This window comes from Procambarus clarkii, chromosome 25 (genome assembly GCF_040958095.1).
Source record: "Procambarus clarkii isolate CNS0578487 chromosome 25, FALCON_Pclarkii_2.0, whole genome shotgun sequence".
NCBI lineage: Eukaryota > Metazoa > Arthropoda > Malacostraca > Decapoda > Cambaridae > Procambarus > Procambarus clarkii.
The window spans coordinates 17,006,026-17,024,715 of NC_091174.1; the positions used below are offsets into that span (position 1 = coordinate 17,006,026).

The following is an 18,690-nucleotide window of genomic DNA, read 5'->3' on the forward strand; positions in this document are numbered from 1 at the left end:
ATATGCATGCGCTTAGCACACCAATAAACAACATGAAAGTTGAGGATCCAGACAGCGTCTTTATGACTGACATCCAAACTCCAGATAATATAACAGATATGAACACGAACTCGGAAGACTTTAAAAGATAAATTAACAGCATGCCATTGCACTCAGCCCCTGGTTGCACTAACATCACACATAATAAAAGTTTTTGAAAGAGTGATTAAGAATCAAATTTCCATTTTATGGAAAATAATGAACTTCACAACCCAGGACAACATTGATTTAGAGCGGAAAGATCCTGTCTGTCACAGTTACTCAATCACTATGACAGAATCATGGAAGCCATAGAGGAAAAGCAAAATGCAGATGTTGTATACATAGACTTTGCAAAGGCATTCAACAAATGTTACCATGGAGTGATGCCCATAAAATGAGATCAATAGGAATAACGAGTAAAGTGGGGCGTTGGATTTTCAACATTCTGTCAAACAGAATGCAGAGTGACGGTCAATCGAGTAAGATTGACTGCCCAAGTGCAGTGAATGGCTCTGTACCTCAGGGCACAGTCCTTGCACCGCTGCTGTTTCTCATTCTTATCGCCGATATAGACAAAAATACTAGTCACAGCTTCGTGTCATTCTTTGCAGATGATAGAAAAATCAGCATGAAAATTACCATTGCTGGAGACACTGAAAAACTACAGATATAAATAAAGTATTCGATTAGGCAACTGAAAATAGCATGATGTTTAACGGTGATAATTTCCAGGTACTTACACCATACTGGTACAGGCCAGTATGGTGTAAACGAGGAACTTAAACGAAACACATGGTACAGGGCACAATCATGACCTACTCATAGAAGGAAAGCAACATGTAAAAGATCTGGGAATTATGATGTCTGACGACCTGACATTTAGTAAACGGAGACGAGAGAGATATCAAATAACATGCACGAAGAATATACTGGAGAGCCAGGTCCCAAATCTACATAATAAAACAACATACTGGAGCGAACGATACGCAAAAAAAATGCAAAATAGAACCAGTGAAGAACAGGGAAGATCCTGCTGATAGGCACAATCAGAGAACATTGTATAAACATCAGAGGTCCACGGTTGTTCAACCTCCTCCCAACGAGTATAAGAAATATTGCCGGAACAACCGTGGACATCTTCAAGAGAAAACTAGACAGTATCCTTGAAGAAGTGCCAGACCAACCGGGCTGTGGTGGAAATGTGGGCTTGCGGGCCGCTCCAAGCAACAGCCTGTTGGACCAAGCCCTTAAAAGTCTGCGGGAGGATGTTGAACCACCGCGGACCTCTGATGTTTATACAGTTATCTCTGATTGTGCCTATGGCATCCCTCACGCTAGCAAAGTACTTGCCATTATCAAATTCTTTATACACGATACGATCATTCCAGAGTGGGGTATCAGACGGATCCCCTCCAGCTTTTGGTTACAATTACTATCTTTAGGTTTGTCTCGTCTGGCTAGATGTAGACCATCACAGCTGACGAGACCAACGCATCCCTTAGTCTACCGTATTTAAGCCTATTAGTATACAGGACAGTCAAGGCAGGCCGAATCACCTATTCGATACTCAAATACGATAAGTAGTAGTCGATATTTTCCAATAACGATACTAATTATCGTTATTGGGGGGAAAAGACGATAGTAGGACGGAACTAGAGAAGCTTACTCCATTATGGTGATGAATTCTCATGTAATAAACAGTAAGTGAAACTAATAGAACCAGTGAAGTGTAGAGGTGCCATAGGCACAATCAGACAACACTGTATAAACTTCAGAGGTTCACGGTTGTTCAACACCCTCCCACCAAGTATAAGAAATACTGCAACAGGAAAAGTGGAAAGTTAAAAGTCTTCAAGGAAAAACTAGACAATTTATGCAAGAAGCTCCGGGCCAACCAGGCTGTAGTGGGTGCTGCCCGCAGCTTAGAGCTGCAGACATTTCACAGCAACAGTCTATTGGATCAAGCTCTCAGAAATCTAGCCTGGCCCCGGGCTGGGCTTGGGAAGTAGAAGAACTCCCAGAACTTCATCCAGGTAAGAAAGTAAATGTTGAAGCAGACGATGAGTCACAATAATGTGGCTGAAGATATGATGATCAAACTACACATCAGATGATGAACACACGACGACACACGACACAAGTCGTATGTCCTCACACGTGACTTAATAATGGTTCAGGACGGACCGAAATGTCGTCGTTTCTCCAGGTTCTCATGTGTGGTTTGGTCAACGTAACTGCTGGTGACTGGAGCAGAAACAGCAGAACGAGGTATTAGAAGCCTGCTCTGCTGCGGGTTGTGAACACTGCTGGAATGGTTGTGTGGTAACTGTGTGAGGGACAGTAAACTATGAGGGGACAGTAAACCACAAGGGGTTGTGGGGTCGAGGTCTACAATGGGTCAGCAAAGTAGCGCTGCCCTCTCTCACCTGCATGAACAATGGCTTGCAAGTCACTGGAGAACAGTGTGCTCCAGCCAGGCGTCGCCGTACTGGAGGAATTACGACGCAATGCCACCTGCTGAGTGCTTGAGGCGTACCGACAGGAAACCCCCTGTTGCATTCAACGATGCCATCTGCTCGTGCCATGGGCGGAATAGCTCGTGTGTTCATTATGGACTGAATTTGCATGAGGAGGAAGAGAGTATTGGATCCTTAATATTACCTCAAACTGAAAGAACAGAATTGTTTAATATCACGCAAGATGTTTATAATCAACCACCCCGACCTCGCCACTGGAGCACGCCTCTACACGCTACACGTTGATACAAAGAGAGTTGGAAAGAGTTGACACGTGTTCGAGTCAATCGTGTTCGATCGTGCACGAGTTCAAGTAAACGCATTACGTTAGATCATATGATTGAAGAGAAGGTGGAGCGATCTATCTGGCACTGTGTTATTGTACGTTTATTAGTGTTGCATGTCTATTTTTGCATTCCGGAGGGCCAGATTGACCTGTGCTTCCCCGTTATTGCTTTCAGTGACACTTAAGCCAGCATTGCAGGAGATGTCACTCAAAGTGTTATATCTAGTGGGTCATTTTCAAAGGAACTAACCAGATTCATGGTTGTACTCTTCAAGTCACTTATGTTGTCTCGTCTCGAGTACTGCTCAGTACTCACTTTCCCCTTCAGAGCAGGAGAGAGTGCTGAAATACAGGGAATACAGAGAACATATACGACATGCATAGACGAGATAAAACGCCTAAATTATTGGGATCGTCTCCAAGCTTTCCAAATGTACTCTCTAGAAAGGAGACGAGAGAGATACCAAATAATATACACGTGGAAAATACTGGAGGGTCAAGTACCAAATCTTCACAGTAAAATAACAACGTACTGGAGTGAACGATATGGAAGAAAATGCAGGATTGAACCAGTGAGGAGCAGAGGTGCCATAGGCACAATCAGAGAACACTGTATAAACATCAGAGGTCCGCGGTTGTTCAACGTCCTCCCAGCGACTATACGAAATATTGCCGGAACAACCGTGGACATCTTCAAGAGAAAACTGGACTGTTTTCTAAGAGAAGTTCCGGATCAGCCGGGCTGTGGTGGGTATGTGGGCCTGCAGGCCGCTCCAAGCAACATCCTGGTGGACCAAACTCTCACAAGTCGAGGCTGGCCTCGGGCCGGAGTTGGGGAGTAGAAGAACTCCCAGAACCCCATCAAGCAGGTATCAAGCAGGTATCCTGCTGGATGCCAAACACCAGCTTCGCAGGAACACTCGTGAGAGCATGCGTAGAAAGTACTGTGAAACTCGTGTTAGTAAAGATTCCCCCTATCGATGTATCTGAAGAATAAAACATAAACAAAGACCTGTATATTTGACTTCAGTCTTGACGTCAGCACTATTTCTCTGACAATGACGGTCCTCAATGATCTTAGCTCGTCACTTTAAGTATGCACACAATGCCACCACAGACTTTCCCCTTCAAGACAATACGCGCGTTTCAGGAGCACTATGAGACATATGAGAGCATCCTGCCTTGTGTTCCGACACTCTCGGGGGTGGCGAGAGGGCGCTCTTCCGGAGAATTGTGGTGTGTGTCGCTTTGAGACTGTTCCGTTATCTTTTGAGGGCCTCACAGGGCGTCTGTGAGGTGTGCGTCATCGGCGTCGTTGCGCGATGCACCTTCCCGTGGATATACTAATTGCTGTGACATTGCACCAGAGATGGTCACAGCCGCGGAAATACGTATTATACGTATTTTATACGGAAATACGCGCGGGAACCCAGCCACCTCTCAACACCCCTGCCAACCCTCAACAAACCTTGCAACATTAAGCGCTTCTCCCTAACAAACGGACCTCTCACACAGCGCCTGTGAACTGTAGCACTTAATGGTCAAATTGAAGGCAATACATTTATTACATGTTAAGAATTTGTGTGGCCCCAGGGCGCAGCGGGGCGAGGGTGCTCGTACATCAAGACATTCACACGTGATATCTTAGACGGGGATGTTTTGTCTCTTCAGGATCTGCTTATTTTTGGACAGGAGGATAATGTGTGTGTATGATGTAACTCAGGCAGGGAGGAAATAAACGAGGAAGGATGGAAATGAGGAAGAAATGAAGGCAGAGAGGGTGATGGGGAGGGGGGGGGGGCAGGAGTAGGAAGACAGGTTGAGGGGGGGGGGGAAGGGAGGAGGGCAGACACTTGGTAAGAGGACAAATAGTTGTGGTGGAGGTGAATACCCACTACCCAATAATACCCTCCACACCCCTCCCAACCCACATGTGCCACGCCCACACACGCCACTCCCCCATTTTTTTTGGTGGGGGGGGGTGCGGGGGAGGGGGGGAGTAAAGAGGTTGGAGAGGCACAGGTGAAAAGAAAGTTTAGAAATGGGAAAAATTAGTGTGAGTTATGATAACAGGCGGGCTGTCCACCTTGCTGACACCAGGCGGCCTGTCCGCCTGGCTGACAGCAGGCGGCCTGTCCGCCTGGCTGACAGCAGGCGGCCTGTCCGCCTGGCTGACAGCAGGCGGCCTGTCCCCCTTGCTGACACCAGGCGGCCTGTCAGCCTTACTGACACCAGGCGGCCTGTCCGCCTTGCTGACACCAGGCGGCCTGTCCGCCTTGCTGACACCAGGCGGCCTGTCCGCCTTGCTGACACCAGGCGGCCTGTCCGCCTTGCTGACATCAGGCGGCCTGTCCGCCTTGCTGACATCAGGCGGCCTGTCCGCCTTGCTGACACCAGGCGGCCTGTCCGCCTTGCTGACACCAGGCGGCCTGTCCGCCTTGCTGACACCAGGCGGCCTGTCCGCCTTGCTGACACCAGGCGGGCTGTCCGCCTTGCTGACACCAGGCGGGCTGTCCGCCTTGCTGACACCAGGCGGGCTGTCCGCCTTGCTGACACCAGGCGGAGTACTCAGGGAGTACTCTACGATGTTTACATAGATCAAGGAATACTCTACAATGTTTACATAGTTCAGGGAATACTCTACGATGTTTACATAGTTCAGGGAATACTCTACGATGTTTACATAGTTCAGGGAGTACTCAACGATGTTTACATAGTTCAGGGAGTACTCTACGATGTTTACATAGTCCTGGGAGTAGTCTACGATGTTTACATAGTCCTGGGAGTACTCTACGATGGTTACATAGTCCTGGGAGTACTCAACGATGTTTACATAGGTCAGGGAGTACTCTACGATGTTTACATAGTTCAGGGAGTACTCTACGATGTTTACATAGTCCTGGGAGTAGTCTACGATGTTTACATAGTCCTGGGAGTAGTCTACGATGTTTACATAGTCCTGGGAGTACTCTACGATGGTTACATAGTCCTGGGAGTACTCAACGATGTTTACATAGTTCAGGGAGTACTCTACGATGTTTACATAGTCCTGGGAGTAGTCTACGATGTTTACATAGTCCTGGGAGTACTCTACGATGGTTACATAGTCCTGGGAGTACTCAACGATGTTTACATAGTTCAGGGAGTACTCTACGATGTTTACATAGTTCAGGGAGTACTCTACGATGTTTACATAGTCCTGGGAGTAGTCTACGATGTTTACATAGTCCTGGGAGTACTCTACGATGTTTACATAGTCCTGGGAGTACTCTACGATGTTTACATAGTCCTGGGAGATATCACTAAGAACTCTTTGACCCGGCCAGGATTCGAACCCATGCCGTACAGGATCACCCCTAAACGTACACAGTACCGTGACCACCATTGTTAGACGATCATTCGTGTGGTGGTCACGGTACTGTGTACGTTTAGGGGTGATCCTGGACGGCATAGTTTCGAATCCTGGCCGGGTCAAAGAGTTCTTAGTGATATTATATACATATAAATATATTAGTATCTTTGGTAGCAGTTTTTCCTGTAGACATATATTATTAAATATGACCGAAAAAGTAAGATTAATAATTCTAACACGAATTTTCTCAATCTTTCGTACATTTCTTTTCACTGTTGGAGGTAATTCAAAAATCAATTCTCCAAAATTCATTTTTATTTCTAGTCTGACGCGACACTTGAACGCGTTTTGTAATAACTTATTACATTTTCAAAGACTTTAGTTTACACACAACTATAACCTGCAAACACTAAACAGAGTCCTACTATGCTATAATTTAAACGACTTTCATTTTATATACCTGCATTTGGGTGAGGTGATATGTTACAACAGTTTTGGATGAGGTGAAAACACAAGACAATGGGTATAATATTGGGTAAGTTGAAGGGAAGAATGGAAGTAACTGCAAAGGGCCTATTGGCCCATATTTCTTGATGGTTCTATATTGGGGCGGAGTCTTGAAGTGGGTACAATATAGTTGTGCATTAATTGGCTGTTGATTGCTGGTGTTGACTTCTTGATGTGTAGTGCCTCGCAGATATCAAGCCGCCTACTATCACTTGATAGGCGATAGCAGGCATGAAACGCGTTGCATATTATATATATATATATATATATATATATATATATATATATATATATATATATATATATATATAATGTGCAACTGAAAAATCCACACCCCAGAAGGATTCGAACCCAGACAGCCAGGAGCAATATGCACCTTGGCGTACTTGGTACCCTAACCACTAGTCCATACTGACTGTACACAAATCTTGGTTTGGTAAAACAGTCACCCGGTGCTTCGCGAGCGATTTGGCGTGGGTTCGAATCCTGGCCGGGGAGGATTGACTAGGCGCAATTGCTTAATACAGCTTATCTGTAATTTTCATCCCACTTCCCTATGTAACACGTCGCGTTTTCTTTACGGAGAAGACCAATGCGTTAAAAATGCGACGCGATTGAGAAAATTAAAGCACCGTAATACTGATGTTTCCAGTGAATCAGCCTCGACGGGTGAGGTGGGTTGCTTGGGTTTGAACGCTTCTGGTTAGGCAAAAGGTAGGTAATTGTCAGGAGAAACCGCCAAGCCATTACGATTACATAACACTGGGAAGGAATCAGGATAAGGATTTTGGGATGGGACGGGGGAAAGGAATGGTGTGGTTAGGCAAAAACAGTTGCATTTTTGACGGAGTGGCAGAAAACATGCCTATATACATCAACGGCTAAAAACCGCTAATTGATCACTGGTTTTCCAGTTATATTTATTGAAATTAGTAAATTAACATTACTATAGAGAATATATTTTCCTAGATAAATATTCCCATCAGGATCATAAATGGCTTATAAATAAAACGGAGCCAAGCAATCAAAGCAATACTGTTTAAGATATCTTTGTCCATGCCTGGTAATTAACTCTGGGATCGTTCGTTATCTTATTCTAGGAACGATATCTGTAGCGAGCCATGTGAGGCGTCCTCCCCCGGCCCGAGGTGGTGCTTGGGCGCCAGGCTCGAGGGGCACACGACCTTCACTACAGAGACACGATTGTTCCTGCTCTGGCTAACATGGTGTAGTTTGATGACGCCAGCGTGTGTATTACCATAAATACATGACTGCCACCCTTCAGTTTCAAGATCGAAGAGATTGTGGTGGCAAGCAGCTCATACTCGGTGTATTTTAAAAGGTCACCAGGCCACTATTCCTTCGAGTTGCTAGGAAAATGGCTCAACATTTAATACAGCCTAAATCTTGTGTAGGAAGCCAGTAGCTGCGACAGGTTTCGGCCCAAATACGTAGAGTTTGAACTCTTCGAGCCATAGGTGGGGCTGAGTTCCTTCCACTTATGCCAAATTCATCGTATACCTTGAGCATACCCGGAGCATACCTGGAGCATACCTGGAGAGGGTTCTTGGAGTTCTTCTACTCCCCGAGCCCAGCCTGAGGCCAGGCTCGACTGCTTATTAATCTCATATACCAAGCGACGCTCACACGTATATAATCTCACAGGAGCTGACAATACACAAATATTAGCCCAAAAGGTTTAATACAATCATACACACGTGTATCTGAAGAGCCAAGACTCCCTGAAGATGCTCACCACATTCTCCACCCTGTCCTTCAGGGGTTTGTTTGCTCATATATATTTTCATGTCTTGATTTTGAGAATATAATGTTGTTTATCTATATAAAAGATAATGTTTGGGGGCTTGTTCAAGACTAGACGCTTAGGGGCTGGCATCACGAAACTTTGCATGGTGACTTGCGACTGAATGGGGAGTGTCGTAGTGTGGTCTGGGTCGACCCTCTTTGGGAAGGATCGGCTTCTGTTCCGAATCCCAGTGACGTTTATTAAGTCTGAAATGGAACATTCTAGATATTTTCAAAACTTTTTCAGCTGTTCAAAATATCCCAATTATCAATATAACCACAATGGGGGGTAAAGAGGTGGGGGGGGGGGGGGGTTTGAGGGAGGAGAGGGGGAGGTGGTGAGTGGAGGAAGATGGGCGAAGAGGAGCGGGAAGGAAGAGGGTGGAGGGAGGGAGAACAGGATGAAATGGGGAGGAGAGTTGAGTCAAGAAAGAAGGGGGTGTCGGAGGAGACAGACCCCTGGTACCCCTTCTAGTACCTGTATATCTATTCATATTTCTAAGAGAGACGACTGAACAATGTTGGAGGCCTCATCTTGGTGGCTACCCTCACCCAACTTTGCAGGGTATCTAAATAGGGGACAGCGACCAACATAGGCCGGTCATGGACAGCCCCATAAAAAGTGGATCGGCTCCCGGCTCCAATTATAAAATCAGATATATATATATCTATATATATATATATATATATATATATATATATATATATATATATATATATATATATATATATATATTATACACACTGAGGTGTAACAATGTAGTGTATCAATATAAATGCAGCTCTGGAGATGTGCGCTCCGAAATATATGCTACATTGGACATATCACGAATACATTGAGTAGTCATCTTACACTTCATATGCAAGACGGAGGTATTAAGCATCATCATTCTCAACACCACAACACCATCCTGAAGCTTCAAGACATAGTGAAAGATACGACAGTAATAACACGCACCGACGATCGTAAGAGGCTTCGTATACTGGAGGTATACGAAGTGTTCATTCGGGAGCTGACACCAGTAATCAACATACAGATGAATTCGACTTCGAGTTCGATGGTCCTCCATTGACCCAGAGGGAAGATGTACGACCTGGCGGACAGCTAGAAGCCGGAGTCGGGCAACAATCTCCTCTCCCTACCATTCACCGCTCCTAACGATTAAGGGAGTTAGGTGAATCGTAGAGGTGTACCCACACTTATAAATGTATAGACTTGACCTGTGAACACTCACATACTGTCTTCTACCACCCCTATGCCTTTTTGATGTTTCTTTTATTTAAAATTTCATTACACAAAAAGGGGTTATAACAATGGTAACATGTAAGGTACAAAGCTAGTAGTCAAAGATTGTCGAGTTCCTCCAGCTCCTGGCAGGAACCATTGATGCAGTGAGCATTTCCTCGCTGTATCTCCACACTAAGGCGATGAAAGAGGAAACTGGCGGCTCTAGGGACTCTAGTTGTTTGAACTCGCCGGCGTGAGGACCATAGCAGACAGACTAAGGGAGGGAACCTCGAGTCGTGCACGACAGAAGATAGAAGTGGACTCGCCGGGTAAGAAAATTACAGAAGTTTGATAGTGTCCTGTACGAAAGTGACACCTGCAGTGTTATGTCATGTACATGTGTGTGTGTGTGTCTGTGCGTGTGTGTGTGTGTGTGTGTGTGTGTGTGTGTGTGTGTGTGTGTGTGTGTGTGTGTACACATAGTTAAGAAGTACACTTGGTGATGGTTCTGTTTAGTGTTGTTTACACACTTTTCCTATAGATTATTACTGCCAGTTCTTAATAACTTACCCTAGACTCGCGGTGGGATCTTATCTTGAGATGATTTCGGGGCTTAGCGTCCAAGCTGCCCTCGACCAGGCCTCCTTTTTGTTACACACCCCCAGGAAGCAGCCCATAGCAGCTGTCTAACTCCCAGGTACCTATTTACTGCTAGGTAACAGGGGCATCAGAGTGAAAAACATCTTGCCCATTTGTCTCCGCCTCCACCTGGGATCGAACCCGGAACCTCAGGACTACGAATCCGAAGCGCTGTGCACCCAGCGGTCAGGCGCCCCTCGTCAAGTAAGGATAAGAGGCACAACCCTGGAAACACAAACTGTAACTGTCTCTATTTTCCGCTTGTTACAACTTGTAATAAAGTTGTTACATCTTGGCTTAACGTGTTTATGACGTATTAGAACGTTGTTAAAACTTGCTATATTGGTTGTTATAACTGGTTAGGTGTTAAAACTTGTTCGAACGTTGTGACCAATGTCGTAGTTTCGGTGTGTGTTTGGCGGGATAAGGCCCCATATACAGTCTGATAAGTAAAAGAACCTAGATACCGGCTAAGCGAAGCCGTAACAATCTATATTTTCTCAAATATAGATTAGGAATTCGAAGAATGTGGCGATTTATGGACGCGTCTTTGGTGGGGGGGGGGGGGGGGGGGAGGGGAGCAAGTTGGCAGCACATTGCTTGTACATAGTTCGAGGTCGGATTGCTCCTCCGAGTCTCTGAAGCACGTGTTTTAAACATTTAATCTAACTTAGTTCTATATACAAAATCTAGCAAAGTGATAACCCAACCAAATATTATATTATTATATATATATATATATATATATATATATATATATATATATATATATATATATATATATATATATATATATATTAGTATATTTTGGTAGCAGTCTTTCCTGTAGACATATATTATTAAATATGACCGAAAAAGTAAGATTAATAATTCTAACACGAATTTTCTCAATCTTTCGTACATTTCTTTTCACTGTTGGAGGTAAATAAAAAATCAATTCTCCAAAATTCATTTTTATTTCTAGTCTGACGCGACAAGAGCGCGTTTCGTAAAACTTATTACATTTTCAAAGACTTTAGTTTACAAATACACAACTGAATAGAACTTACGCATCTCCGATTTTATATCTACATTTTAGTGAGGTGGATGGGGTGAGGTGGCATTAATAAGGTATTAATTTCATCAACACAAGACAGAACAAGAGGTGGCATTAATAGGGTATTAATTTCATCAACACAAGACAGAACACGAAACAATGGGTATTGAATAGAAGTGTTTGTAGAAATATGGACCAATAGGCTTTCTACAAACACTTCTATTCAATACCCATTGTTTCGTGTTCTGTCTTGTGTTGATGAAATTAATACCCTATTAATGCCACCTCACCCCATCCACCTCACTAAAATGTAGATATAAAATCGGAGATGCGTAAGTTCTATTCAGTTGTGTATTTGTAAACTAAAGTCTTTGAAAATGTAATAAGTTTTACGAAACGCGCTCGTGTCGCGTCAGACTAGAAATAAAAATGAATTTTGGAGAATTGATTTTTGATTTACCTCCAACAGTGAAAAGAAATGTACGAAAGATTGAGAAAATTCGTATTAGAATTATTAATCTTACTTTTTCGGTCATATTTAATAATATATATATATATATATATATATATATATATATATATAACTGAAAACTCACACCCCAGAAGTGACTCGAACCCATACTCCCAGAAGCAACGCAACTGGTATGTACAAGACGCCTTAATCCACTTGACCATCACGACCGGACAAAATGAGGTGATAGCCGAGGCTATATGAACCACCCCACCGCCGGCACTCGGATAGTTATCTTGGGCATAGCATTTTACCAAATCACCTCATTCTTTGGGGCACACGTGAGGAACACAAATGCGAACAAGCCTGAATGGTCCCCAGGACATATGCAACTGAAAACTCACACCCCAGAAGTGACTCGAACCCATACTCCCAGAAGCAACGCAACTGGTATGTACAAGACGCCTTAATCCACTTGACCATCACGACCGGACAAAATGAGGTGATAGCCGAGGCTATATGAACCACCCCACCGCCGGCACTCGGATAGTTATCTTGGGCATAGCATTTTACCAAATCACCTCATTCTTTGGGGCACACGTGAGGAACACAAATGCGAACAAGCCTGAATGGTCCCCAGGACATATGCAACTGAAAACTCACACCCCAGAAGTGACTCGAACCCATACTCCCAGAAGCAACGCAACTGGTATGTACAAGACGCCTTAATCCACTTGACCATCACGACCGGACAAAATGAGGTGATAGCCGAGGCTATATGAACCACCCCACCGCCGGCACTCGGATAGTTATCTTGGGCATAGCATTTTACCAAATCACCTCATTCTTTGGGGCACACGTGAGGAACACAAATGCGAACAAGCCTGAATGGTCCCCAGGACATATGCAACTGAAAACTCACACCCCAGAAGTGACTCGAACCCATACTCCCAGAAGCAACGCAACTGGTATGTACAAGACGCCTTAATCCACTTGACCATCACGACCGGACAAAATGAGGTGATAGCCGAGGCTATATGAACCACCCCACCGCCGGCACTCGGATAGTTATCTTGGGCATAGCATTTTACCAAAGAATGAGGTGATTTGGTAAAATGCTATGCCCAAGATAACTATCCGAGTGCCGGCGGTGGGGTGGTTCATATAGCCTCGGCTATCACCTCATTTTGTCCGGTCGTGATGGTCAAGTGGATTAAGGCGTCTTGTACATACCAGTTGCGTTGCTTCTGGGAGTATGGGTTCGAGTCACTTCTGGGGTGTGAGTTTTCAGTTGCATATGTCCTGGGGACCATTCAGGCTTGTTCGCATTTGTGTTCCTCACGTGTGCCCCAAAGAATGAGGTGATTTGGTAAAATGCTATGCCCAAGATAACTATCCGAGTGCCGGCGGTGGGGTGGTTCATATAGCCTCGGCTATCACCTCATTTTGTCCGGTCGTGATGGTCAAGTGGATTAAGGCGTCTTGTACATACCAGTTGCGTTGCTTCTGGGAGTATGGGTTCGAGTCACTTCTGGGGTGTGAGTTTTCAGTTGCATATGTCCTGGGGACCATTCAGGCTTGTTCGCATTTATGTTCCTCACGTGTGCCCCAAAGAATGAGGTGATTTGGTAAAATGCTATGCCCAAGATAACTATCCGAGTGCCGGCGGTGGGGTGGTTCATATAGCCTCGGCTATCACCTCATTTTGTCCGGTCGTGATGGTCAAGTGGATTAAGGCGTCTTGTACATACCAGTTGCGTTGCTTCTGGGAGGATGGGTTCGAGTCACTTCTGGGGTGTGAGTTTTCAGTTGCATATGTCCTGGGGACCATTCAGGCTTGTTCGCATTTGTGTTCCTCACGTGTGCCCCAAAGAATGAGGTGATTTGGTAAAATGCTATGCCCAAGATAACTATCCGAGTGCCGGCGGTGGGGTGGTTCATATAGCCTCGGCTATCACCTCATTTTGTCCGGTCGTGATGGTCAAGTGGATTAAGGCGTCTTGTACATACCAGTTGCGTTGCTTCTGGGAGTATGGGTTCGAGTCACTTCTGGGGTGTGAGTTTTCAGTTGCATATGTCCTGGGGACCATTCAGGCTTGTTCGCATATATATATATATATATATATATATATATATATATATATATATATATATATATATATATATATATATATATATATATATATCAATGCAACACATTTAACTAAACAAAATTAAAGTTTAAAAATTCGATTTTTTTTTTACATATTGAGACCCGGTATTTTGTATCTATGATACGCAGGTTACATGCAATATTGCAAGGTTTTCAAGTGTAACCATGCAGCACGGTGCGCGCGCGCGCACTCCACTATTACTGGACACCAACAAGTTACTGGACCAACCTTTCCTCTTAAAAATAACGTCGCTTTTGGCCGTTTGCCCGTATGGCCGAAAGTGGACGTAATTTGAAAATGAAAAAAAGGAAAATAAATTTGGGATTTTTTTTTTTTACAACAACGGTAAGTTTAAGGTCCTCTGATAGGTTAGGTGGGCAGGAAATTCTCATAAAGTTTCAAAACGTTATGAAAAACGTTAAAGGAAAGTATCCTCTTCTAACCTTGCCGAGTAGGCCAGACGACTCAAACAGAAAACGGGATAGTACATCACTTTGGTGAGTCGATTTCATTTCAAATTACGTCCACTTTTGGCCATAGCGCATACGAGCCAAAAGTGACGCTATTTTTAAGAGGACGGGTTGTAGTACATGTAATAAGCAAATTTTCCGGTTTTTCCGGAAAAGAAAAAAGAAAAAAATGTTATCATTTGAGTTATCTTCTCTGGCCAATTAGACCGAGGGAAAGATAGCGCAAGATGGTGCAAGAAGCAACCCCATGAACAAAACAGGAAGCACTCATTAACCCGAGTGCACCAACCCATCCTACCAAGAAAATTTCAAATAAAAATACAGTAAGAGATACTAGAAACCCACTTTTTATCAAGCTGTACCACACACACTCTCACACACACACACACACACACACACACTCACACACACACACACCTAATCCATACATCTCCACACCCCCCCCCCCCCTACCCCACGTGAGGATACATGGAGAGTGATGAACGTGAGAATACATGGATAGTGATGAACGTGAGAATACATGGATAGTGATGAACGTGAGGATACATGGATAGCGATGAACTTGAGGATACATGGATAGTGATGAACGTGAGGATACAAGGATAGTGATGAACGTGAGAATACATGGACAGTGATGAACGTGAGGATACATGGATAGTGATGAACGTGAGGATACATGGATAGTGATGGACAGTGGAGAAGAGAGGCGTAACTTACCTAGCTGATCTTCGTGGTAGAAGAGAAGCGTGGGCGTGGGAAGGGTGGCCAAGAGCACCACCCACGCCCACGCCCGGCCACACGCCCACGCCCGGCCACACGCCCACATGGCCACACGCAGCGAAGGGAGAGTGCCACACGGCACTCAGCACGACCAGACGGCACTCTAAGACACGTACACAAGCACTCTCAGTGTCCCGTCACGTCGACTCCGTTCTGGACCTCATCATTTTCTACACTGTATCTCCCTTTATGTTGTATTTTCTGACTGTCGTTAAACGGGATTTATTAACGGGTTCCCAGTGACCGATCTGAGCACAGGAGCATGAGATACATTGGTAAAGATTCTCATACAGTGAGAGATCGAGGGACGAAGGATGGGGAATATTGTTTTCTCATTACCAAGGCCCACCCCAGGGGTTATGTGGTTGATGCCCACCCCAGGGGTTATGTGGTTGATGCCCACCCCAGGGGTTATGTGGTTGATGCCTCACCCAGGGGTTATGTGGTTGATGCCCACCCCAGGGGTTATGTGGTTGATGCCTCACCCAGGGGTTATGTGGTTGATGCCCACCCAGGGGTTATGTGGTTGATGCCCACCCAGGGGTTATGTGGTTGATGCCCACCCCGGGTCATGTGGTTGATGCCCACCCTGGGGTTATGTGGTTATGTGGTTGATGCCCAGCCCAGGGTTATGTGGTTGATGCCTACCCCGGGGGCATGTGGTTGATGCCTACCCCGGGGGCATGTGGTTGATGCCCACCCCGGGTCATGTGGTTGATGCCCACCCCGGGTCATGTGGTTGATGCCCACTCCGGGTCATGCGGTTGATGCCCACCCCGGGGTCACGTGACTGATGCCCACCCCGGGTCATGTGGTTGATGCCCACCCAGGGTCACGCGGTTGATGCCCACTCCGGGTCACGCGGTTGATGCCCACCCCGGGTCACGTGACTGATGCCCACCCCGGGGTCACGTGACTGATGCCCACCCCGGGGTCACGTGACTGATGCCCACCCCGGGGTCACGTGACTGATGCCCACCCCGGGGTCACGTGACTGATGCCCACCCCGGGGTCACGTGACTGATGCCCACCCCGGGGTCACGTGACTGATGCCCACCCCGGGGTCACGTGACTGATGCCCACCCCGGGGTCACGTGACTGATGCCCACCCCGGGGTCACGTGACTGATGCCCACCCCGGGGTCACGTGACTGATGCCCACCCCGGGGTCACGTGACTGATGCCCACCCCGGGGTCACGTGACTGATGCCCACCCCGGGGTCACGTGACTGATGCCCACCCCGGGGTCACGTGACTGATGCCCACCCCGGGGTCACGTGACTGATGCCCACCCCGGGGTCACGTGACTGATGCCCACCCCGGGGTCACGTGACTGATGCCCACCCCGGGGTCACGTGACTGATGCCCACCCCGGGGTCACGTGACTGATGCCCACCCCGGGGTCACGTGACTGATGCCCACCCCGGGGTCACGTGACTGATGCCCACCCCGGGTCACGAGACTGATGCCCACCCCGGGTCACGTGACTGATGCCCACCCCGGGTGTAACATGTAGGCTACAGATCTGAAATATTACATGCAGGCCACACTATGCCTCGTACTGGCCACACTTATGTCACGTACTGGCCACACTGTGTCACGTACTGGCCACACTGTGTCACGTACTGGCCACACTGTGTCACGTACTGGCCACACTATGTCACGTACTGGCCACACTATGTCACGTACTGGCCACACGATGTCACGAACTGGCCACACTGTGTCACGTACTGGCCACACGATGTCACGTACTGGCCACACTATGTCACGTACTGGCCACACTATGCCTCGTACTGGCCACACTATGTCACGTACTGGCCACACTATGCCACGTACTGGCCACACTATGCCTCGTACTGGCCACACTATGTCACGGACTGGCCACACTATGCCACGTACTGGCCACACTATGTCACGTACTGGCCACACTATGTCACGTACTGGCCACACTATGCCACGTACTGGCCACACTATGTCACGTACTGGCCACACTATGTCACGTACTGGCCACACTATGCCACGTACTGGCCACACTATGTCACGTACTGGCCACACTATGTCACGTACTGGCCACACTGTCACGTACTGGCCACACTGTGTCACGTACTGGCCACACTATGTCACGTACTGGCCACACTATGTCACGTACTGGCCACATTATGCCACGTTCAGGCCACACTATGCCTTGTACTGGCCACACTATGCCTCGTACTGGCCACACTATGCCTCGTACTGGCCACACTATGCCTAGTACTGGCCAGTGTCACATACTGACCACACTGTGTCACGTACTGGCCACACTATGTCACGTACTGGCCACACTGTGTCACGTACTGGCCACACTGTGTCACGTACTGGTCACACTGTCACGTACTGGCCGTACGTGGTCAGTAAGTGTGGCCACACTATGCCACCTACTAGCCACACTATGTCACATACTGGCCACACTATGTCACATACTGGCCACACTATGCCACGTTCAGGCCACACTATGTCACGTACTGCCACACTATGCCTTGTACTGGCCAGTGTCACATACTGGCTACACTATGTCACGTACTGGCCACACTATGTCACGTACTGGCCACACTATGTCACGGACTGGCCACACTATGTCACGGACTGGCCACACTATGTCACATACTGGCCACACTATGTCACGTACTGGCCACACTATGTCACGGACTGGCCACACTATGTCACGGACTGGCCACACAATGTCACGGACTGGCCACACTATGCCTCGTACTGGCCACACTATGCCTCGTACTGGCCACACTATGTCACGGACTGGCCACACAAAGCCTATGTCACATACTAGTTCCACTACTCCACAAAACCACGGTACTAGGAAGCCACGTGGATGTGGAGGAAGATTACGGAGCCACGTGGATGTGGAGGAAGATTACGGAGCCACGTGGATGTGGAGGAAGATCACGGAGCCACGTGGATGTTGGGGAAGAGAACCGAGCCACGTGGGTGAAGAGTGAGGAGCTATACCCACACACGCGCGTGTAGAGAGAGAGGCTCCGTGACCGTGCCCTCGGCCTGCCCAGCGCACACTACTGCCCCTCAACCGTGCCAGGGCGGCGCGCGCACCCACACGTACCACAACAACACCACAATGACCCTCGCCGCGCGGCCCCATACACTTCAGCCTCGTAGGAAGCACTCGTAGTGCCACGGCACTCACCGTAAGTGTCCCGGCTCGTCTTGGAGGTGTCGGCAAGGGTACACGAGTTGGTATTGATGTTAAGTACCAAAACACGCGGTTGTAGGGGTGCTCGGGGCGCTGGTAACACCGCGATGCTAATTTGGCACAAGCAAACTGGGTAGTGTGAGCGGCCCGACCATGCCCCACTCCTCCCCTGCACCCTCCCTCAACACTAATCCTGGCACACACACCTGTACTCTGCCACGCCCCCCTTCCCTTTACACCTAGCTCC

At 47.0% G+C, this 18,690-nt stretch overlaps 1 protein-coding gene across 4 annotated transcripts in view; it reads right to left on the minus strand.

The window, feature by feature from the left end:
- LOC123756533 (uncharacterized) overlaps positions 1–18,331 on the minus strand; it is a 319,015-nt gene extending 300,684 nt beyond the window's left edge. For 2 of the 4 annotated variants that reach the window (XM_069331349.1, XM_069331346.1), the window contains exons 1-2: positions 18,249–18,331; positions 15,183–15,493 (exon numbers count right to left, since the gene is read on the minus strand). In XM_069331349.1, coding sequence (XP_069187450.1) covers positions 15,183–15,291 — 109 coding nt within the window. In that variant the 5' untranslated portion in view covers positions 15,292–15,493; positions 18,249–18,331. Of the gene's footprint in view, positions 1–15,182; positions 15,494–18,244 lie in introns of all 4 variants that reach the window. The other 2 variants (XM_069331347.1, XM_069331348.1) reach the window with 2 other exon arrangements.
- Positions 18,332–18,690: the final 359 nt, after the last annotated feature.